General features: G+C 18.3%; 2 protein-coding genes across 2 annotated transcripts, besides 9 other annotated features; one reads left to right on the forward strand and one right to left on the reverse strand.

The window, feature by feature from the left end:
- Positions 1–1,536: 1,536 nt before the first annotated feature.
- Positions 1,537–1,962: a repeat region.
- Positions 1,963–2,323: 361 nt separating this feature from the next.
- Positions 2,324–2,731: a repeat region.
- A 229-nt stretch (positions 2,732–2,960) lies between these two features.
- Positions 2,961–3,390: a repeat region.
- A 185-nt stretch (positions 3,391–3,575) lies between these two features.
- Positions 3,576–4,090: a repeat region.
- Positions 4,091–4,260: 170 nt separating this feature from the next.
- Positions 4,261–4,816: a repeat region.
- A 1,280-nt stretch (positions 4,817–6,096) lies between these two features.
- PGAL8A_00180000 (gamete antigen 27/25, putative) lies at positions 6,097–6,717 on the reverse strand (the record flags this gene model as incomplete). The annotated part of the gene is made up of 1 exon (XM_028670484.1): positions 6,097–6,717. One exon carries the CDS (start codon positions 6,715–6,717, stop codon positions 6,097–6,099), a length of 621 nt encoding a protein of 206 aa, XP_028527232.1.
- A 3,809-nt stretch (positions 6,718–10,526) lies between these two features.
- Positions 10,527–11,116: a repeat region.
- Positions 11,117–14,637: 3,521 nt separating this feature from the next.
- Positions 14,638–15,092: a repeat region.
- Positions 15,093–17,843: 2,751 nt separating this feature from the next.
- Positions 17,844–18,792: a repeat region.
- A 3,978-nt stretch (positions 18,793–22,770) lies between these two features.
- Positions 22,771–23,129, forward strand: PGAL8A_00180100 (hypothetical protein; the record flags this gene model as incomplete). The annotated part of the gene is made up of 2 exons (XM_028670485.1): positions 22,771–22,917; positions 23,037–23,129. 2 exons carry the CDS (start codon positions 22,771–22,773, stop codon positions 23,127–23,129), a joined length of 240 nt encoding a protein of 79 aa, XP_028527233.1.
- A 1,011-nt stretch (positions 23,130–24,140) lies between these two features.
- Positions 24,141–24,847: part of a repeat region that runs on past the window's edge.

A 24,847-nucleotide genomic window follows, 5' to 3' on the forward strand; every position in this document is an offset into this window, starting at 1 on the left:
GCATTTTTTTTTAATGTACATACTTTTTGTGTGCTTGTTTTTTTAATTTATACATTTGTAAGTGAATATTTTCCCTGTTTTTTGTCGTGCACAAATAAAAATGTTTTTACTCATTTTATTTATTTAAATATTATTCAATGTAAATTGGTTATATTCTTTTTAGAACAACCACTATAAGAAAAATAGTTGCGCTATTTAATTTTATTTTCTTTGACTTATTTTATAATCTCGAGCTTTTTTTTCATATCTTTATTTTACAGTATCCATTATTTACAATTCAACTCATATATTATTGTAACATTTCTTTTATAAAAATCAGAATAGTTTTCTGGTTTTAGTTCACGTATAAGTTCACACTTTTTATTGCTCTTTTTAGTAATTTCTACTAAAATATTGGCTAATAAAAGGAATCATTAACCTTTTTTGAGAGTAAAAATTACTAGCTGTGAGGAAAATACATAGTTAGCCACTCAAACGCTAAATAAAAAAAAAAATTATTTGTTAATTTTTTTTGTTTTCTTTTTATAAAGGACATACGTAAAGAAATATATTTATTTTTTTCTAATAAAAGATTTAATGATCGGAAAAATTATCTTCGAAAAAAATAATTTATTGACGACTGAGTTTCTTTGTAGTGAATTTTTATTTTGAATTTTTTTTTTCAGAAAATTTTATATATATAATAATAAAATTTTTATGTTTGTAATGTTTATATAATTTAATTTGTATTTTATTAATTATATTTGTTAATTTGTAAGCAGAAGACTTGATAAGCTTGACATTATTCATAATATTATAAGTAAAGATATATTTCATTAAAATCATTGTTCAATGAAAATTTAAATTTTTAATAAAAATATATATTTTCATTAAATAAATATCTCTGGGAAGTAATGTATTATCAATGATGTAGACTACATAAATGCATATTACTTGTTTTATAGTATTTAAAATTATATATAAATTCATTAATTTCATAGAGGTAAATTTACATACTAATTATTAATATGTTTGTTTAGTACTCTAACAAAGTCTCCTAACAAGCATTTAATAAATCACTTCTATAAGAGAAAAACAACGCACATGTTTATCCCCTAAGAAAAAAAAATTTTTTTTTAAGGCGTTATTTTTTTTTTTAAAAAAAAATAAAAAAACAGTAAAATATTTATCATGAAACTTTTTTTTTAAGTCATCAATATATACGAAAAAAAAATATAAAATATATCTATATTATTTTTTCAGTTCACATATTTTTTGTATACTCATTTTTTTTAGTATGAATTTTTATTTGTGAACATGTATCCTCCTGGTTAAGGTATTATTAACCCTTTTGAGAATAAAATGTAATAGTTGTATGGAAAATAAATAGCCTTACAAGTACTACATAAAAAAAAAAAAATTAGCTGTTAATTTTTTTTTGTTTCTTTTTATAAATTTTAAAATTACTAAAATGTATTTTTTTTCTTTAATAATCATTTAATTATCGAAATATTATAAAGAAAAGTTGACTAAAAAGTTTCTTGTAGTATGTGTTGTTTAAATTTATATAAGAATTTTTTCTATTAGAGATAATAAAATTTTCACATTTTGTAATATTTATATAATTTATTTTGTATTCTGTTAATTATTTATGTTTGTTAATTTTAAAGTAATGGATTTGAATTACTAAACATTACTCATAATATTATAAAAAAAAATATATGTAATTAAAATAAATAATTAATGAGTATTTAAATTTTTAATAGAAATATAGGGTTTTTATTAAAGTAAATAAATGACTCTTAAAAACAATAATCGCTTAATAAAGTAAATTATTTAAATAACATTTTACACAATTATAACATTAAAATCATATTTAAATTTATTAAATTAATAGAGGCAATTTTATATACTCTTTATTAATCTGTTTGTCCAATGCTTCATCAAAGTCATTGCATGGAAAGTTAATAAATCAACATGCAAGATAATTGATAAACATATACGGAGATGTACATAAAGACATGTGCACTAGTACTTCAGATACTCAGGAAAAACACAAAATGTTTTACCAAAAATTTATGTCTTTCGAAATTGGCTAATAAAAAGAATCATTAACCTTTTTTGATAATATACATAACTAGCTATATGGAAAATATGTATTTATCCAGGAAGCCTTTGCATAAATAAAAATAAAAATTTTTTTAATTTTTTTTGTTTTATTAATACAAAAGATATACGTAATATAATATGTCTATTTGTTTAAGAAAAGATTTAATGACCAAGAAAAAATAATGCTCCAAAAAGATAAGAAATAATTTGTTGACAAGTTGTTTCTTTGCGGTATATCTATCAATTACCTGTTCAATGACTTTGCTAGAGCACTAAACAAACATATTAACATAAAGCATGTAAAATTATTTCTACTAATTTAATGAATTTATTTATAATTTTTAATGATATAAAATATGCAAACTGTATTTATGTAGTCTCCATCGTTAAGCCTTCCTTATTTTCAAAATATATTTATTTACTTTTATAAAAATCTCTATTTTTATGAAATAATTTAAATCTTCACTGAATAATGATTTTAATAAAATATATTTTTATTAACAATGTTATGAATAATGTTCAGCAACTTAAGTTCACTGCTTCCATGTTAACAAGTATAATTGATGAAATACAATTTAAATTATATAAATATTACAAAAGAGAAAATTTCATTATTATGTTTATAAAATTTTCTCTTAAAAAAAACTATAAAAATTCTTTTGCAAGGTAAGTCGTCAACAAATTACTTATTTTTTTCGAAGATAATTTTTCCCACCATAAAATTTTTTTTTTTAGAAAAAAATAAATATACTTCTTTATGTATATACTTTATAAAAGGAAAATAAAGAAAATTAACAAATAATTTTTTTTTATTCATTTAGCACTTGCACTACTAACTAGATATTTCCCTCAATGCTAATTATTTTTATTCTAAAAAAAGGATAATATATCTTTTTATTGGCCAGTAAGGAACTTTTATTTTGAATTACTTTTTTAAAGAGAAAATTTTATATACATAATAATAAAATTTTCATTTTTTGTAATGTTTATATAATTTAATTTTTATTTCATTATGTTTGTTAAATTCGAAACAGCATACCTGAGTTTTTCTTGACATTATTTATAATATTGTAAGAAGAAATATATTTTATTAAAATTAATATTAATGTGAATTTAAATTTTTCAATAAAATGGAGATTTTTATTAAAGCATATAAATGCTTCTTAAAAATAAGGAATGCTCAACCAAATAATCCATATAAATACATTTTACTTGTTTTATAGCATTTAAAATTATACGTAAATTTATTAAATTAATACAGATAACTCTACATTATTTTTGCTAATATGTTTGTTTAGTACTTGGTTAATAAAAGGCTTCATTAACCTTTTTGCTAATGAAAAGGACTAACTATATGAAGAATATGTAGTTGGTAACGCACACGCAAAAAAAAAAAAAAAAAATTATTGAATTTTTTTATTTTTCTTTTAATAAAATGAGATACGTAAAAAAAATATATTTATTTTTTTTTTAAAAGATTTTAATTGAGGAGAAGAAAAAGATTGGTAAAATAAAAATCGGAAGTAAGATTTAGTACCAATAAAAATGAAATCTTAAACAGATAAAAATATTTACATATAAAAGAGTTTAATTTGCATAATATTTATATTTTTAATTTGTGAGAGAAAATTTTATATATATGATAATAAAATTTTCACGTAATTAATATTTATATAATTTATTTGTTTTTGTCAAAAATTGTTTATGTTTGTTAATTCAACAGCAATATATTTAAATTGCTGAACGTAACTCATAACAAAGAAACAAGTAATTTACATTTAATTAATAATCAACATTCAATAAAGATTTAAAATTTTAATAAAAATAAAGATTTTTATTAAAGTAAATAAATGCCTATTGAAATCAAAAAATGCTAAATGAAGTAGATTACGTAATTAAGGATTACTCATTCAAAACATTTAAAAATATATATAAATACATCAAAATAGTAGAGGCAACTCTACATGCTCTTTATTAATTTGTTTGTTCAGTACTTTGTTAATAAAAGGCTTCATTAACCTTTTTGGAAAATAAAAGGACTAGTTAAATGAAGTATACGAAGTTGATCATGCATACACACACAAAAAACAAAAAAAATTGATGATTTTTTTTTTTGTTTGTACTTTTTAAAAAAAAGTACAAAGACTGTCAGGAAAAAAAAATTTGAAAAAAAAAAAATGTAAAAATAGTCAGGAAAAAAATTGATTAAAAAATCAATTTTTTAAAATGTTTGTTACTAATAAATAAATAAAAAAAAAAAAAAAAAAAAAAAAAAATTTTTTTTTTAGGGAAGGAAATGAAATAATTTTTGGTGATGAATTTTGTAAAAGAAAATTTTATACATATAACAATTAAATTTTCATGTAATTAATATTTATATAATTTATTTGTTTTTGTCAATAATTGTTTATGTTTGTTAATTCAACAGAAATATAATTAATTGCTGAATGTAACTCATAACAAATAAACTAGTTATTTATAATTAATAATTAATCTTCAATAAGTATTTGAATTTTTAATAAAAATAAGGATTTTTATTAAAGTAAATAAATACTTACTGAAATAAAAGAATGCTGAACGAAGTATATTATAATTAAAGATCGCTCGTTCAAAGCAAATAAAAATATACATAAATATACAAAAATAGTAGAGACACCTCTACATGCTCTTTATTAATTGGTTTGTTCAGTACTATAGTAAAGTCCCCGAACACCCAGTTAATAAATCAGTACTCTAGCAAAGTCATCGAAAACTCAGTTAATAAATCAGTACTCTAACATAGTCACCGAAGAGGAAGTTAATAAACCAGAAATGCAATAAATATTTTAATTATAATAATAATAAAAAAAAATATAAAAAAGCTTATGCTTTTTTTATATAGTTTTTCACAAAAATTGTAGAGAATAATGATTAAAACTATGAAATGTAATGCAGATATGTTTATTTCACTATGAATTGATATGTACGTAAAAGTTATATGATTTTCCTAGTGTTTTCTATAAAAAACATTGGTTTTTTGAGAATAATAATAGATGAATAGAAAATATAGAATTAGCCATGCGCAATCCTTAATTAAAAAGAAAAAAAATATTATATTATTAATTTTTTTTCATAAGATATTTTCATCCTTTTAAATATTATTTTTTTTTTTTTTTAATATTTAATGAAAAGCTTCAAATATTTTTTAGAGAAAATATTATATTTTCAATATAAAATATCTGTTGATAATAATACACTTTGTATTTATACTTTGATAATTATTTTTTCCTGTTAAAAGGAAATGACTTGAGCATATGTTATTCATAACATTATAATTAAAATATTTTTACTCAAAAATAGATAATGGAGACTTATGTTTTTAATAAAAATACAGTTGTTTTTATTAAAGTAAATAATTACTTCTTAAAAATAATAAATTCCCAATGAAGTAAACTATAAAAATATACTTTACTGATTTATAGAATTAATTTAATGTATAAATGAAATTAGTAGAGGTAACTCTATATGCTTTTTATTAATTTATTGATTCAGTATTCTAGTAAAGTTTTCTAACAATTATCAATAATATAATATACATATAAAAAAAAAAAAATAAATAAATTTTCATTTATCATTCTAAAAGAAAAAAGAAATCTTCATTTAAATGAAGACTCACTTCTTTTATATGAGATATATAATAAGGTGATGTTATAAAGTTAAATAAAAACTAAGATGAATTACTTAAAATAAATTTTACATTTTTAAATTACATAACTACATTAAATGTACAAAAATATTTTTAAGATTTAATTTTTTCATGTATTATGTAAGTAGATTTATTTCCACATGCACTTTATTAATTGAACTACTTTAAATACAACAGACATGAAAAAAAAGGTTAACTAATAAATCATTTATCTAAAATAGATTGTAATGATTATTAAATTGCAAAACATATTTTAATATCATTTGATAAATTTTTTCATAAATTGAATATTATTTGAAAAATAAAAAATTATTCATAGAAAGTTAATTATGAGGTGGTGGATTATCGTCATCAGGATGTAAAGGAAGGTCTTTCGATGGTATAATATTCAATGCACTCGTAAAGAACATAAACTTACTCAATCTCACTGATATACTATGTAATTTTCGTTCGGACAAATCAATCTTCGCAGCTTCTGCTTCTTTAATAACATATGATTTTATTAAAGTTAAATTACTCATTAATAGTCTTCTTTCTAAATCACCTTTATTTGGTAACACTTCCTTAAAATACTTTAAAATTACATCTTTCTCTATCCAAAAAGCTTTAATAATTTTTGCGCAATATGTTTCAGTTAGTGGTTCATCATAACAATAGTCACTAAGGCGATCAGCTACTCTATATGCCACATCGTCATGTAAAAATGACTTATATCTTGTATGTTCATGTTTCTCAGTTTCAACAATTTCTTCAACAATAGCTTTATGATCTTCTATAATTTTTCTTATTTCTTCAGCAGTTTTTCCCTTCTTTACCTTGTCTAAATAACGAACTGTTACCGTTATATCAAATTCTATATCCATTTTAGCCAAAATATAATTTGTATTATCATCTCTCTTAGGGGCTCCCTGTTCTACAAGGTTATTTTCTTGTAATCCAACCATGGTTAAAGTTTCAAATAAAATATATTTATGTATATATGTTATTTATATATTTATATAAAATAAAAAAAAAAAATAAATAAATAAACTTCCTGTGTTCTCACTTTAAGAAATAAATAAACGTAAAATTATAATTTAATAAATTCTAAAATTTATAACGTATATTTGTATATCTATAATGCAAATACCTTATTAAAAAAATTAAATAAATAAATAATGCATAATTATTTATATTACTAAAATAAAATTTATTTTATTAAAAGTTATTTTAATATTTTTTAAAAAAAAAAAAAAATATGATTTGAAAAATGTTTTTTCAGTTAACTTTTTTTTTCAATCTCTATTTATAATAATTATAATTAAAAAAGTTCTAATAATATAAATTTCTAAAATAAGCTCAAATTATGTACACATTTAATTTTATTCTTAATTTGCATGCTGACATACTAAAAACTTTACCTAGAATATATAAATTTTACCTAGCATATCAAAAAACTACTTTTACATTAGTTTTTTAAAAAATAGTTTTAAAAAAATAATTCATTCCATTAATACTATTTTTAATTATATTTGTAAAATTAAAATATTGTAAATTTAAATAAATAATGCAAATTCTATTTCATTTAAATTAAAATACATTCAAATGCTTTGTGGATTTAAAAAGATATTTGTTAGAATAGAGTAAATTAAATAAAAGAATTAAAATATATATTAAAAAATTATATAAAAATTAAAGATGCGTTAATTTTAAATAAATATTAGAATAATAAAATGGATATAATTTCTAATACATAGAATGTAATGTAAAAATTATATATTTAAGAATATTTTTTGTTTTAGTTATTTTTATAGAAACTATTGTTTAATATACATATTTTAAATTTTCTATTTTGTATTTTTATATAGATTTTTTAAAAATACACATAGGTGGTCTATAAATTGCTGATCCATCGAATTTTTTTCATTATAAAGCAAATTAATAGAGAACACCTAGAGAGATTCCTCTATCAAATTAGTGAATTTATGTATGATTTTAAATTCTACAAAACATTAAAATGTATTTATGTAGTCTACTTCAATGATAATTTATTCCTTTTAAAGGGTATTTATTTACTTTTGTAGAAATTTTTTTTTTTTATTGAAAATTTAAATTTTCATTATCAATTTTTAATTAAACTATATTATATATAAAATTATGAATAATAATTAATTATTAAAACTCATTACTTTAAGTTTAACAAAAACAATCAATCCATAAAACTCAAACTCAATTATTGATTTATTAATTACCCATTCAATAGCTTTACTAGTAATGAATTAGCATATTAGAAAGAATATGTAAAAAAAATTTACTTATTTTTATTAAAGTAAAATATTAAAAAAATCATTTATTTTTGGCAATTAATATCAAATGTTGATTACATTAGTAAATTACTATTTTAGTTAATTTATACAAAGTTATTTAAATGTAATTTTTAGCATTATATTTTTAATCTATCATAAAAAATTTTTTTTAGAAATAATAAAACCACTGTCATTATATTCTTTTTGAGCCATTGTTATATGCAAAAAAATGTAATTTTTTTTTTTAATATATAACCGTATGTACACACAAAAAAAAAAATATAATAAAATATATCTATTATATTGTTTTTATTTTTATTTTTTTTTTTTTTTGCATATACTTAATTTTTGTTCAAGTATTTTTTTTTTTTAGTATAAATTCATTTTGTGTACTTACTTTTTTTTAGAGTATTCATTTATGTGTGTGTATTGTCTTTACATATTAGTATGCACGAAATATTTTTAGTCATTCTATTCATTAAAATATTATTTAAAATAGATTTATAACATTACTTATATACTAATTAAAGAACAGTTATAAACATGAAATTTTATAATCTTCCAGATAAAATTTTCTATTAAAAATTCAAATAAAAATTAGCTACAAAGATGGTTTTTGTCAACAATTTTCCTCAATCCTCGATCTATAAATATTTTTGAAAAAAATAAATGTATTTCTTTCTTATATATATTTTAAAAAATTATAAATAAAAATAGGATTTTTTCTTTTATTTTAATCTACTGATTTGTTAATTATATGTTCAATGACTTTCTAATAATGAACAAACAAATAAAAAGCATGCGGAGAAAACTCCATTTATTTTTTTTTTAATAAATTAAAATATTAATAAATTGTTCTCTTTAATTAATTAATATCAAATATTAATTTCATCATTTAATTTCTATTGTTTTTAATATATACAATATTTCATTTGTATCACATTTTACATGTTATTTTTAATCTTTCATAAAAAATTATTCTATTGTCCTCAAAAAAAATATATTTTTTTTTTATGATATCATATACTTTTTTCTTAAAAAAAAATAATAATAATAATTCATTATAAAAAAAAAAATTAATAATATTTTTAAGTCAAAGTTACAATAAAAATAATATGTTTTTTTATATAAGTACACAAAAAAAAAATAAAATATAATGAAATATATCTACATCTTTTTGGAGTAATTACTTTTAGAGCGACAATTTTTTTTTTTTAAATGTACTTTTATTGCAAATATTTTTTTTTTTTTAGTAAACATGTTTATGTGAGTATATTTTGTACGAATTTCAAAATTCACACATAAAAATGTCTTATTTTATATAATTAAATGTTATTTAAAATAAGTTGATGACACAATTTATATACCAGATATTTAAATATTATTTTGTTATAATAACTTTTTTTTATCGTATTCAATAGAGTCTTACTATTTAGGAACCATGAAAATTCAAATTAACTTTTTGTAAATCTCATTATATAAAAATCACAAAAAAACTTTTCTTTTCTATGAAAAAAAATACTAAAATCATATTCTCCTTCACTATTTTTTTTGTGTTATATACTTTCAAATGTTCTTTATAATTCTTTAAAAATATTTAATATTAATAGTAATTCCATATTTATTAACTCTCAATATAGAATAATATTAACATTTTTGAACTTTTAATGAGAGGGAATAAAATGTAACTGAAAGTTCAATTAGTGCAAAGTGTTTGTGGAAGTACCAACATTTTAATAAATATTCTCAATTTAATATGTTATAATGCATACATTAAAACATACATAAGTACATAAACAAAGAAAAAAAACAATAAGTATGTAATTTTTTTTCGTATTATATTTTTCTTTTTTTTCTAAAAAATATACTATTTTACTTTGTTTTTTACTATATAATTATTTAAAATAATAATTTTTGTAACAAATATTAAATATAAACTATATAAACATAATAATAAGTTCTTAACAAAAAAAAGATAACTCTAGACATTCATTTAACATATCATTAATTAAAAAATTTCTAAAATAAAATTAAATAATTTATTTATCATATTTTTATAGCATAATTACATAAATAGTACATAATTATTTTTAAATGCCATTATAATAAATAAAAAATGTAGAAATTTCCACATATGCTCGTTCTTAATGTAGCCATCTAAAATTCTATAAAAGTATTTAAAAAGTTAACTAATAAATCAATTAATAAAAAACTTGTTCAATTTACCATGAATCAACTAGAAAATATAAAAAATAATCAAAACAAAAATAATACATATTCTCAACACTAATTACAAATATAATAATTTAATATAAAAATAATAACAAAAGAAAAAATGCAATGATTATAAAAAAGCACCTATCTATAATACGTACAATACTTCTGAAGTTATAATAATACAGAATTCCTTAAATATTAAATAGACATCATAATTAAAATAGAATTTTTCATCATTAATATATACACATTTCCATATATGATTTATTAATTGGGTGTTCGGTAACTTTGCTAGAGTACTAAACAAACAAATTAATAAAGAGCATGTAGAGTTGTCTCTACGGTTTTGATGTATATATATATATATATATTTAAATGCTTTGAATGAATGATCCTTAATTACATAATCTACTTCATTCAGCATTCTTTAATTTCAGTAGCATTTATTTACTTTAATAAATAAATCTTTATTTTTATTAAAAATTTAAATCCTTATTGAACATTAATTATTAATTAATTGTAAATCACTATTTTATATATTATGAGTTACATACAGCAATTAATATATATTGCTGCTGAATTAACAAACATAAACAATTATGTACAAATATAAAAATATTATACAAATATTAATTACATGAAAATTTTATTGTTATATGTATAAAATTTTCTTTTACAAAATTCATCACCAAAAATTATTTCATTTCCTTCCCTAAAAAAAAAATTTTTTTTTTTTTTTTTTTTTTTTTTATTTATTTATTAGTAACAAACATTTTAAAAAATTGATTTTTTAATCAATTTTTTTCCTGACTATCTTTGCATTTTTTTTTTTATCAAAAATTTTTTCCTAACAATCTTTGTACTATTTTTTAAAAAAAAGTACAGACAAAAAAAAATCATCAATTGTTTTTTTTTGTGTGTGCGTGTATTACCAACTTCGTATTCTTCATTTAACTAGTCCTTTTATTTTCCAAAAAGGTTAATGAAGTCTTTTATTAACCAATATAATAACGTCTAAATATTTTTAAGAATAAAAAAATAAAATCATAAAAGTAAAAAAACATTCCCTTCTTTCATAAACATAGAAAATATATATAAAATTTAGATATAATATAAAAAAAAATAACTATTCCATTTAATCATTTCTAAACAAAAATAAAAAACGAATATATTTTTTTGCTAAGGTTTGTCGAAAAAATATTATTCTTAGAAAATTTTTCATTATTGTTTAATAGCAAATTATAACACATAATTAAATGTTATGATAGTGACATATTTAACTTTTTACTTTTCAATTTTCACATATTAAATAATTTACTTTTATTTCTATTTTTTTCCACTGTTTTAGAAGCTAGTTTAATTGATTCTCCTTTTTTCATGCTATTATGTTTTTTTTAATAATACTTTGCATGAATTATAATTATACAATTTATATTCGATAAAGCTAATATATAAAAAGAAAAATTTTACCTCGCGTTCTTTTTTCGAAAATTTACATAGAGATATAAAAAAAAAATTTTTAAATAAACAGATTATGTAATTGCTTCTATAAATGTAACTAAAAAATACTCTTATATTCATAATTTATATTATACATTTTGTTTATGAAATATTAAAACTTTATTATTTAAATATTTTTTCAATGTTTCTTTATTTTTTATTTTTATATTTATTTTTATTATATATTTTAATTATTTTTTTACTGTATTTTAACAAAATATATTTTTAAATTTTCAATGTATTTAATGCATCTGAATTTATTTTAACTGAAATGAAATTAGCACAATTTAATGAAATATTCAATGTTTTAATTTTACAAATATAATTTAATTAAAAATTCCCCAATGTATGCTATAAAACATCTTTTTTTAAGCTATTATTTAAAAATTACTACAAAAATAATTTTTTGATATTCTAGATAAAATTTTAAAATTATGTGTAAAGTTTTTGATATGCTAGATAAAATTTAAAAATTGTGTGTAAAGTTTTCGATATGCTAGATAAAATTTAAAAATTATGCGTAAAATTTTTGATATGCTAGATAAAATTTAAAAATTAAGTGTAAAGTTTTTGATATGCTATGTATGCATGCAAATTAAAAATAAAATAAAATTATATGTGCATGATTTAAGTTTTTTTTAGAAATTTACATTTTATCATAAAAAATTCTTCTAATTATGTTTAATATGTACAAAAATTAAAAAAAAAAAATAACCCAAAAAAAGTGTTTTTCATGTATAAATTATTTCTTTTTTTTTAACAGAAATATTAGAAGTAATTTTTAACAAAAAAAATATTTATTTAGAGTAACAACAATTATAAAACATTTATATATAATTTAATAGTGTAAATGCATTTCAATACTTTATAGATGTACGGATATACATTATGAATTTTAGAAACCTAATATAATAAATTGTATTTTAAATATTATTCATATATTTCTTAAATTAAATTGGCGATTTAGAAAACATTTTCTTTTATCTTTTTTAAATATGTAAATAACATATAATAAGAAATATAGTTTGTACGAAATTTTAATTTTGGATGAATTACAATGAGATGACATTTGTTTATTTTTAAATATAAAAGAATTTAGGTCCATGTTTAGAGTTAGGAGCAACAAATAAATATTTAAATAGGGTTACAACACACTGCTGAAAATATAAAAAAAGTTATAAATAACAAAGAAGATGTGGTAAAAGATGTTATTGCAATTGCATATTGCTCAAGGATAAAACATATTTTTTGGTTAGAGAAAAAAGTAATTGAATTTTTTTTTTTTTTTTTTGATGTAGAAAAAGAGAAGAGTGATACAGAGAAAAAATTAGTAATAAGTAATATAGATTTAATAAAAATGTAAGTTAATAAGAATGCGGAAAAAGAGAAAATTAAATTACCTGAATAAAAAATCCATAATGATACAGTTAGAATAAGTCTTTATTTTGTGTGAATTGAGTATAATATTTTCTAAAGATATTTCTTTAACTTGTGATGATAACCTACCCCATAGTTAACTATTTATAAGTTAATTTTCTTAACAGAGCTCACTTTTTTATGAATAATTTTATCAAGAGGTAGTAGAAGTTTAATAATTTAATTATCACTACCTAGTAAAAAACACTATAGTAAATGGAAATTAGGGAATTTATTTTGAAAATTTATCGATAATATTCATCAAAAAATAAGATAAAATAAAAAAAAAACTATCTTAATTGAAAATTTAGTCACTACATTAGATTATTTTGTTATTATTTATAATAAACTTTGTATATTCAAAATTTCTCTATTGTGAAATTCTTTATATACTTGGTTTATTAATTACCTGTTCAATAACTTATCCAGAGTGCTGAATTATTATCTGTTCAAGGATTTGTATAGTACTTTGAATAAACAAATTTATAAAGATCATTCAGAGAGTTTTTTATTTGCTTATTCTGATATAAATTTCCTTAATTTATATAATTTTATTCCTTTAATAAAATTATTCACTATAATATAAAGAGGTATACACGTAGTAATTATATACCTTTTTATATAACTATCTATTACCATAAATTAAATATATATGTTTTATATTTCATAGTTTTAATCGCATTTTCCAATAATTATATCTAAAACGAAAATTCTTAAAAGTCATTTATTTTTCAGAAAATTTAATGCACATTAATTTTTTTTTTAATTTTTATTGTTATTCATATATTTATAAGAATAACACTTTTTGTAAAATATGAATTTTTGATAATATATTTAATGATTTTAAGTATAAAACTTTGTTATATACATCTTTAGATGTGTCTCCATGCATGTCTATTAATTATCTTGCATGCATAGAAACTCTCTAAAATAATCTTATTATATAAAATCTCAAAAAGTTCAATGATATCGTTGTTTAAGAATTTAACAGAAAAATTAATAAAGAGAATATATAATTGCATTAGTAATTTAATTATTGTAAAAATTGTATTGATGCTTCAAATAAGACAACTTTATACATGGTATGCATTATTAAATACTTATTTTTTTAAAAAGAATTTATTTGCATTAGTAAAAATCACCTTATTTTTATATTAAAAATTCAAATCCTTACCTATTATATGTAAAAATCTCTTAGTATAAGAAACTATTTAACAATTTTTTTCCATTTATTTTGAATTAATCAAATATATTTCTAAAAAAAAATAGAAATGCAAATCAAATCCTTCATTTCTTTTAAAAAAGATAATTATATAAATTGAAAAGAAAAAAGAAAATTCAACAAAAAAAATAGTTCACAAAAGTAAAAAAAATAGAATTTATTTTTTTCATTATAATCTACAATATTTACATTTAGAACTTACTACTTTTAGGGTAAGTCACTAATACTTTATAAAAAGTTAATAATATAGTTTATTAGCTATATTCCATTATTTAGGGTAACTAGTAGTATTAGTTAAGGTTGCTTTTTTCAGATAATTTTTTCAACTTAAAATCCTCATATCTTTGAATATATTTTGTTTATAATTTCAGAAGGTGAAATATTGCGTTATTCATAAATATCAAAATAAATTTTAGGTTTCAATTAATGTTTATCATTTGACTTCCTTTTATATACATTAGTTACATGTATAAAATTTGTTAAATTTTGTTTCGTTTATCTCCCTAGTTTTATTTTTTAACAATTTAATTTTCCATTAATCAATCTGAATTTCCTTATTTTTATAAGAAATAAACGTTCTTTTTGAATTTTTATCTTCAATTTTAGTCACTAGATAAGGGAAAAGATAATTTGTTCTTTTTTATATATTTCCATTATAATGATTCATTTTACTTCCCTTATAAAAATCATAAGATATTTTTATTTTTAATTATGGATTTTTCATTATCATTATTTAAATTATTCTAACTATTTCCATAGATAACTTAAATGATTATAAATTTCACTGTGATTTCCAGTAATGTTTTTGAAAAACTTGTGTATATCCAATAAACTCCAAATAGGGAAAAATATGGTTTTTTTTTTATTATACTATGCGGGATATTATTATGTGCTAAATTACATTTTATTCTATTTTTTTAAAAATTAAATTTATCTTTTAATATAAGATTTTAGGTGTATAATAAAAATTTTAGAATTCTCATTTATATCTATCCCTTCTTGATTTATTAACAAGATATTTAAATAATTTTAAAGTAATAAAATAATTATACTAATAAATAACAGGTATATTTAAATTTACTCATTTATTATATCCAAGTATGAATTACAAATAATTTTAGACTCTTTATAATATTATCTTTATTTTAAATAAACTTTTAATTTATGTAAATTAATCTTAGTAAATTGATTCTACAGAATGAATTTAGTACTAATTTTCTTTATGAGAAATTAGTATTAACTACTTTTTCTTTTAAAAATAAAAATTTATATTTTTAAGAGCACACTCTAGAACAATAAAAGATTTATGTGACTTCAAAGAAAAAATTTTATGAAGCTTTCTAAATTAATAAGGAAACATTCCACAATATCTTAGATTTTATTATTATGAATAAAAACAAATAAAAAATATTATTTATTATTAACATGTAAATAATATACTGTAGTATTATATAATTTTACTTACTATACCATAATAATATATTTTTGAAATTCTAAACTTATATAAATTGTAATATAACCTATTAGTATGCTTCTTGGATATATTATTTATTAGTTAACTATATAATAACTTTCGTAAAATATTAAATAATCGAATCAATTAAGGCATATAAAATGATCTCTGATTAATTAATAAATTTAACATAAAATGTTACTTACATTTTAAATGTTTAATTATTTCAATTAATATAACTTTTAAAATATAATAATAAAATATATTTTATTGAATATTCATTTAATTATTCTTTTAAATTCTACTCATAAAAAAAATTTTTATGACAAAATTAAATTTTATAAAAATATTTACCTAAATTTGCACTAAATTTAATGAAAAAGAAATAATTAATTAAGATTTATAGCACACTTTCTATTTCCAAAATTCTCCACTAAAAAAAAATTTTTTTTATATTTTTTTTTTCTTCACACTAATAAAATTATATCTTAAAAAATATATATTTACCCTTTTAAATGTACAAAATACATAATTAAATATCCATCTATATTAAATATGTATCATTAAATGTTCAAAATGGTCTATAATATTAGTTATTAACTAGTGGCTCAATATAGATTATGATATTGAAAAATATATTACAATTTGTTTAGTTTGTAAAGTAATGGACAATAAAAAATTTAAGAGTGATAAGAACCAAAATTTATAAAAATCTAATTTATTATGATTTCAATAAATATTTTGGAACAGAAAGCATGAAGAATTGGTTAATAAAAGATATTAATTTTTCTAAAATAATAATTAGTAACTATAAAAAGAATATAAAGATACATATGGATGTTCACTAGTAAAAAAAAAAATATTTTTTTAAAAAAAAAACATATATTTTTTTTTATTTTTTAAAAATAGTTATGTCATTTATTTGAAAAAAAAATGAACTAAGAATTTAAGATTCCACTTTTTTTAAAAAGAGATTTGATGAATTAAATTCAATGGAAATAAATTGTTAAATAATTTCTTATAAAGTATTTTTAAGAGATTTCCATATATTATCAATAATTTAAAGAGTATTTCTATTTTAAATAAAGGCAAAGTTATTTTTATTGAAGTAAATTAATGTTCCTAAAGGAAAAAAATTATTATTAGTAAAAACTTCGTGTATATGAAATTGATTCATTTGTATGATTAATGTTATTTTTACACTATTAAATTAGAAGAGAAAATTCGATGTATTCATTATTAATTTTTTTGTTCAATACTACAGAAAAGAATTTGAGAAATCATCTAATAAATCAAGAAAGAAATGTTTTATACAAGTAGAACTAAATCGTTATTTACGTTTTATCATCACTAAACGAATCTATTCAGTCAATGCAATTTTTATGATAAAAAATATTTGGCTATGTTTAAATGTCCAAAAAATATTTTAACATATTGCGTTTCTATTTACATGAATCAGTAGTTTCAGGAGTATTATACTAAGGAAAAAAGATAAATTATAATACACAAGTTCTTCTTATCATGAAATAAATCATATCATTGAAATATCTCATAAAATTATTGATTACATACTTAAAATTATATATATATAAAAAAAAATACCTTTAAGGAAATAGATTAAATGAATTATTGATCCATAATAAGATACCTTATGGATATATTAGAAAAGTGATTTATTAAATGCCTATTCAATTACTTTACTAGAATATTGAACAAATATATTAATGAAGAGCATATTGGAAGTTAAATGGCATTTAGCGGATATGGAACACTATATAAAAAGAATTATTTTCAATAATTATAGCTGGATAAACTTTTGATTATTATGTTAAAGGATCAAAAGTGTTAATCAAAAATGACTATAAAATCATAAAAGGAGTAAAATATATTAGTACAAAAATATTACATTGATGGAAGTCAAGACAATATGAATTTGATTTAGAATTCGAATACATAGATTGAATTCGAATACATAGATAGAATTCGAATACATAGATAGAATTCAAATATTTTAGTTGATTGGATAACTAGATCAATATATCATGAAATTTATCCCCCTAAATACTTGACACTACTTTATAATAAACCATTGGAGAAACATAAAAACTCATATGTTATTCCTTCTTTCCAAGAAGTATATAATGAAGCCCTAAAAGAGGGGAATAATATATCCAGAAATGTAATAGAGATAAATAACTTACCTATTAACAATAAAACAAAACTGTTTTATATACAAGAATGACATAGGATTCATTTAATGAACTTATTTTATATAGTAAATTTTCTTTACATTGTAGAGTCAATAAAGCTTTAAAGAAAATTCATCGCACCTTTTGAGTCCCAATATTATTTGTAATATTAAAGAATATATTATAAATTTTTTAGTTTGTCAAGTAATGCATAATCAAAATTTTAATCCTAATATTAATTATCATCTAAACATAATATATTTAACATGGTGTTATTAGATATTTCTGAACCATAATCATGAGGATGGTAAGAATGCTTTATATTGGTAGTAGTATATCATTATTTACATTTCATCCTAAATAGTGTTATTATAAACTCACTAATTATAATGCAATTTCTATGATGAGAAACATTTCGATTTCTCTATTTGGATGCCCTACAAGAATTCTTATGTATCGTAGTTTTATCTATATGAGTCAAGAATTTCGAATATACTTCAGAAGAATTTAAAATCAAATTATACTACACTAGTGCTCATTATCCTCAAAGGAATTTAACGAACGAAAGTTCTCATAAACGTCTCGACTATATACTTAAAGTTATATGATGAAAAAGATATATCCATTGAAGAAATGGTGAAAAATGAAATGTATATATATAATAATACATATCATGAAACTTTAGGAGAAACATATTATTTTACTATGTTCCGAATATAATGCATATATTCTTGATTAATAAATCCATTACTAACCTTTTTGAGAATAAAGAATTAATAGCTGTATGGGAAATATTTAGTTAGCCATAAAAGCACTAGGTAAAAAATAAATAAAATATTTTATTTGAGAAGATAAAAAAAAGAATAATCCTGATTATTTTGTTGAATATTTTGAAAGAAGATTTTATATAAATAATTAAATTATTCTATTTTTTAGTATTTATATAATTTATTTTGTGATTCGTTAATTATTTATGTTTGTTAATTTGAGAGCAATGGATTGGGGTTGCTAAAAATTACTCATAATATTATAGGTAAAATATATGCAATTAATAATTAATGAGGATTTAAATTTTTAATAAAAAAATAGGATTTTTATAAAAGAAAATGCATCTTAAAAACAATAAATGCTTATTAATGTATATTATATAAATACATTTTACTGATTTATAGCATTTAAAATTATAATTAATTTCATTAAATCAACAGAGATAATTGTGAATGATCTTTATTAATACGTTGGTTTAATACTCTAGCAAAGTATTTTAATGAGCATTTAATTCAAAAATGAAAAATTTAAAGTAGTATTTATTCAATATGGAGATAAGAGGATTTAAATTCCACTCTCTAAAATTAATCTACTAGGTAGTAAAACTAAGAAAATATACACAACTCAAGAAATTTGTTGCATATCACTGAAAAGAATAAGAAAAAATCATAACTTATATATGAATTAGAAATAAAAACTATTCTGATATTTATAATAGAAATATTACTATATCATATGAGTTGAACTGTAATGGAAACTGTAAAATAAATAATGGTATAAAAAAAGGGATGAATATTGCAAAACAAGCCAAGGAAAATAAATTTAATAATATCATTATTTTTAATAAGATGGTGGAATGTGGTCTATAAATAGAATTATCAACCCATTTTAAATAATAATTGCATAAACAAAATTTGTAAAAATGTATTTATTTGTGCTACTAAAATGTGAGGAATATTCGCACACATATGCACGTATCCTAAAAAAGATGATGTTAAGGCATTTTTTTTATTGAAAAAGTAATGCTAGAGAAATTTACATAAATAAAATATCGTGTAAATTAATTAAAAATAGTAATTAGTTAATGTAATTATTGTTTGATATTAAAAAAAAAAAAAAATAAATAATATGCTTAAAATATTATTATGATAAAAACAGAACAAGTAAAGTTTTCTCTATATGTTTTTTATTAATTTGTTTGTTCAATAATAGTAAAGGCATTAAATAGAAATTGATAAATTACTACATTTTTTCTATACCACTATTGACCTTTTGTTCCGAAAAAAGATAATAATTTTTTTTATTGACTTATATTAAATTACTTTTTATTTATAATAGGAGAATTATTTAATTAGTATACATAAATATATATTACCTTTTTAGAGAGTTAAAATATATTTAATTTTTCAATAGAAAATTTCCTTTTATTTATGTAAACATTTATATATTATTTTTCTTATAATATGTAAAACAGTAAATTTTTCTATAAAAAAATATAAATATGGTTTTATATTTTAAGATAAATTAATTATGCATTTCAATAAAAAAAAATAACAAGAAATCTTAAAAAAAACCAGAATAATTATCATTTAGAATATTCATATATATAAAGTATTAAGTCTTCAAGGACAATAATGTTACTGTATTTTATCTATAGAGTAATATGTAATAAAAAAGATACATAAATTTTTTTATATGCCAAAAATAAGAATTCTTAACAATCAGTGGATAATTATGATCTTTGTATAATAAAAATAAAAGGTAATCAGTATTAATCTTTCTATTACTATTATTAAATTATTAAATATCATAACAATATAATAATATTGTTATTTTTATAAAGCTATAAGCATTTTCATTAATATTTCTACGAAATATGTTTCCTAATCTTATTAAAAAGAGTAATGCATACAAAAAATTTATGTTGCATTTGTATTTCCACATATTTCCAAGTTTTAAGTAATAATTATGTCATAACATTAAAATAAAAATAAAACATCACTAAATATTATGTTTTTAAAAAGTGTTTATTATTATTAATTTTATAATTTTCACTATTACTAAACTATTAAATTTTATAATGTTGAAATTCCACTTTTATTTTTTTATATAAAAATAATTATTAGTGTGTTTCCATGATATCTATGTATCACTTTCAAATTGTAAAACTTATTTACAGCATTATAACAACATTACAATTTCAAAATAAAATACTCAATAATTCAGTACTATCATTAATTATATGTAAAATTATTCATGCTTTATCATAATATTTGAATATGAAATAATTTTTAATTTCCCTTAATTTTATAACCATATTTATATATGTATTCATTATTAGTAATTATTTTTTTTTTTTGCTTTTTCTTTTCTCATTCTTATTTTTCATTACAATTTTTTATATTTTTTTTTTTTTTTTTATACCTATCTTGCTTTTTTTCTTAAAATATTTTTGATTCTTATTTTTCATGTTTTTATTTATTTATATTTTTTTATACATTTTTATTATATAGTTATCAATTTAATTATTGCAATTTTAATAATTTTCATATATTTATAAAGAAGTTTTTGCATGCATTAAATTACATTATTAAAAAATTTTTTTTTATTAGATTATAATTGTACATGCACATGTTTATTTATGCTCATAATATAATATTATTTCTTTTATTATTAAAAGAAAATTGTTATAATCATTTTAAAGAATAAAAAATGATCATAAATTATGACATTTTTATTTTTATTTAAAGAAAGTTTTTTTTTTTAAATTTTATTATATATAAAATTAAATTCTTCTATATGTTATATTGTTATATCCATATTAAAAGGAATGATATTTAAGAAATATTTAAGATTTTATATTATTATATTTAAAAAAAATTCAGGAATTATTTCTATTTTTTTTTTTTCTTGTGTTAAACTAAAAAATTTATTAAATTAAATTTATATTCTATTAATTATTTATGTTAATTTAATATATCAAAAACATTTTATTAAAAAAAATTTATTTGGTTAATAAAAGAAATTATTAACCCTTTTTAGAATAAATATTAATATGTGTATTTAAATTCTATAGATAGTTATGCAAATGATAGACAAAAAAAAAAATTTAAATATTTCTTATATTGTGTTTATAAATTAAGAATATAAAAGGAATATGTACTTATTTTTTATTTTCTACTATATTTTTTTCGTTGTTGAAAATTCGAAGTACAATTGTTTATAAAAACAATTTCTTCGAAAAGTGAATTTTATTTGATAGTTTTTTAGAAAAATCTATACATTCAATAATGAAATTTTTGTGTTAATAATATTTTTATAAGTTAAATTTGTGTTTTAATATTTATTTATTTTTGTTAACTTAAAAGCAATAAAGATTAATTAATTAATATTATTCTTAATATTTTCAGTAAAATATATTTAAGAATCAATAATTAATGAAGATTTAAATTTTTCATATAAATTAGGGATTTTATTAAATTAAATAAATAGATCTTAAAAACATTAAATATCCATTGAAGTATATTACATAAATATAATTTATTAGTGAGTAGAATATAACATTATATTTAAATTCATTAATATAGAAAAAGTAATTTTACTTGTTCCTTATTAATTTTCTAGTTAAGTTCTATAATCATAAAGTGGACAATTAATAAATCACTGCTTATATAATATTATATTGTAAGAAAATCTATTAAATTAAATATGAATTTTAAGAAACCCTAGTGGTAAAAAGAAATAAAAACAAAACTATAATAATTAGAATTAAAATTTTAAAATAACTAAAAACAATGCGTTCAAACAGATTTCCTATAATTTTCTTTTAAAAAGTTGAAAATATCCATTTATCCTAAAAATAAATACAATATTTTTATATATGTATAAAACAAGTGAAGGATAACATATTAGTAAAAAAAAATTTTATATGAAGAAAGAAATTAGACATGGATCCAGAACATAATAAAAATAATAGTTTTAATAAATCAACATGTAATATTTCTAAAATATATGATATGTTATCTCCATATTTAATTCCTTTATTAGTTGGAATAAGTTGTACAATTTTGGGATTGTGGATTTACATAGCATATGTAAGATATAATCAATTATAAATACATAATACTTTTATTTTTTTTATAACACAATTGAATGAAAAGTTTAGTAATGTTAAAAAAAAATTCCTTATGTTAATTTTTAATTTTTTCTATAGAAGAAAATCCAAAGAGCTAATAATAATATGGATAATTTATCATTAGATTCAGGATTTGCAGAATATGAAGTTTATGATGCTGAAGTAGAATAAGGTTCCATGCAAGAAAAATATTGGAGTACATTTTGAAGAAGGTAACGTTTCACTTATCTTTTTATATGCAAAAACACAGTAAATATATTATATTATGTCTTTTACAAGTAAGTGTATTATTTTTATTATTTTAGTTATCTTTTTCCTATATAATTTTTAGAAAACTATTAATTTCTGTTATACTAACAAAATAAATTTCCTTTTTAAGATTTTCAAGTATTAACCTAACAATTTCATAAGGAGTATATATAAAAATATTTGTTACCTTTTTTAATTAATACTTTTTCTACGTTTTTCCAATTGTGTTATTTAGCTATTTGTTTAATAAGGAATACTATTAATCTCTTTAAATTCATAATATGGAAGTGTAAATCAATATAAAGAGCTTTCTATTCATCCATATTAAGAGAATACCTAATTAAGAACTTAAAAATATTATCTTATATTTATATAGTCAATAAAATAGATGTTAACCTTTTTATTTGAACAAAATTACAATATTCTCCTAAACCTCTATATTTTAGAATTCCAAAAGTATATGTAAATTTAAATACTCTATATTATTGAGATATTTAAATTAAGTATATGCATTCTATTTACATATATTTTTTTTTATGCTAATTCTAATTTATACTTTATACTATCATTGAAAAAAAATAAGAATAATTATTTTTACGTATATTACATAAAATAAAGATGAAAAACAAAAATATTTAGGGATTGGTTAGTAAAAGGTATTCTTAGACTTTTTGAGAATAAAAAGTAGTAGCTATATGGAAAATAAAGTATTATACATATAATAGCTAGATAAAAAAAAAATTAGTTAATTTTTTTGTTTTCTTTTTGTAATTTAAATACATGAAAAAATATATTTTTTTTTTTTTTTTTTTATGATTTAATTGTCGAAAAATAGAAGAAAGAATTGTTGATTAAAAAGTTTTTTGTAATATATTTTTGTTTAAACTTATATAAAAAAACTTTATATTAACAATAAAATTTTCTCTTTTTGGAGTATTTTTATAACTTATTTTTTATTTTGTTAATTATATTAATTTGAGAAAAATGTGTTGAAATTACTAAACGCAATTCATAACATTATAAATAAAATAAATGTAATTAAAATTCATAACTAATTAGGGTTTAAATTTCTATTAAAAATAGTGATTTTAATTAAGGTAAATATCTCTTTAAAAATATTAGATTCTTAATAAAGTAAAATATATAAATACAGTTTATTTTTTTATAACATTAAACTAATTTCATTAAATTAGTAAAGGAAACTCAATATGCTCTTTATTAATCTGTTTGTTCATTACTTTAGTAAAGTAATATAATAGATATTTAATAAATCAACTGGAAATAACGGAAGATATCGAACCTCTTGATATGAACTCAATAGTTCTGAAATCTTAATAATTAACAAAGAAATAAATTAATTATAGCATATTGTATTTAATGGTGTAGTACCTCAAAACAAAATATACGTATCTAGAATAAAGATAGATAAGAAAATCCTAAAATTACAATGCCTGAAAGACTATCAAAGTTGAGGGAAGTATCTTCTGAAGAGCATTCTAAATGGTTTGATAATTTTAAAAATAAAGCTAAAAAGTAAAGATTGATCAAGATAGAACCCGTATGATATTGGAATCTCTGTTACCAAAAACTTAGAATGTATAAATGAATTATGATATGACAATGAGATACTACAATGTATG

The sequence above is a fragment of the Plasmodium gallinaceum genome (assembly GCF_900005855.1).
Source record: "Plasmodium gallinaceum strain 8A genome assembly, contig: PGAL8A_v1_68, whole genome shotgun sequence".
Taxonomy (NCBI): domain Eukaryota; phylum Apicomplexa; class Aconoidasida; order Haemosporida; family Plasmodiidae; genus Plasmodium; species Plasmodium gallinaceum.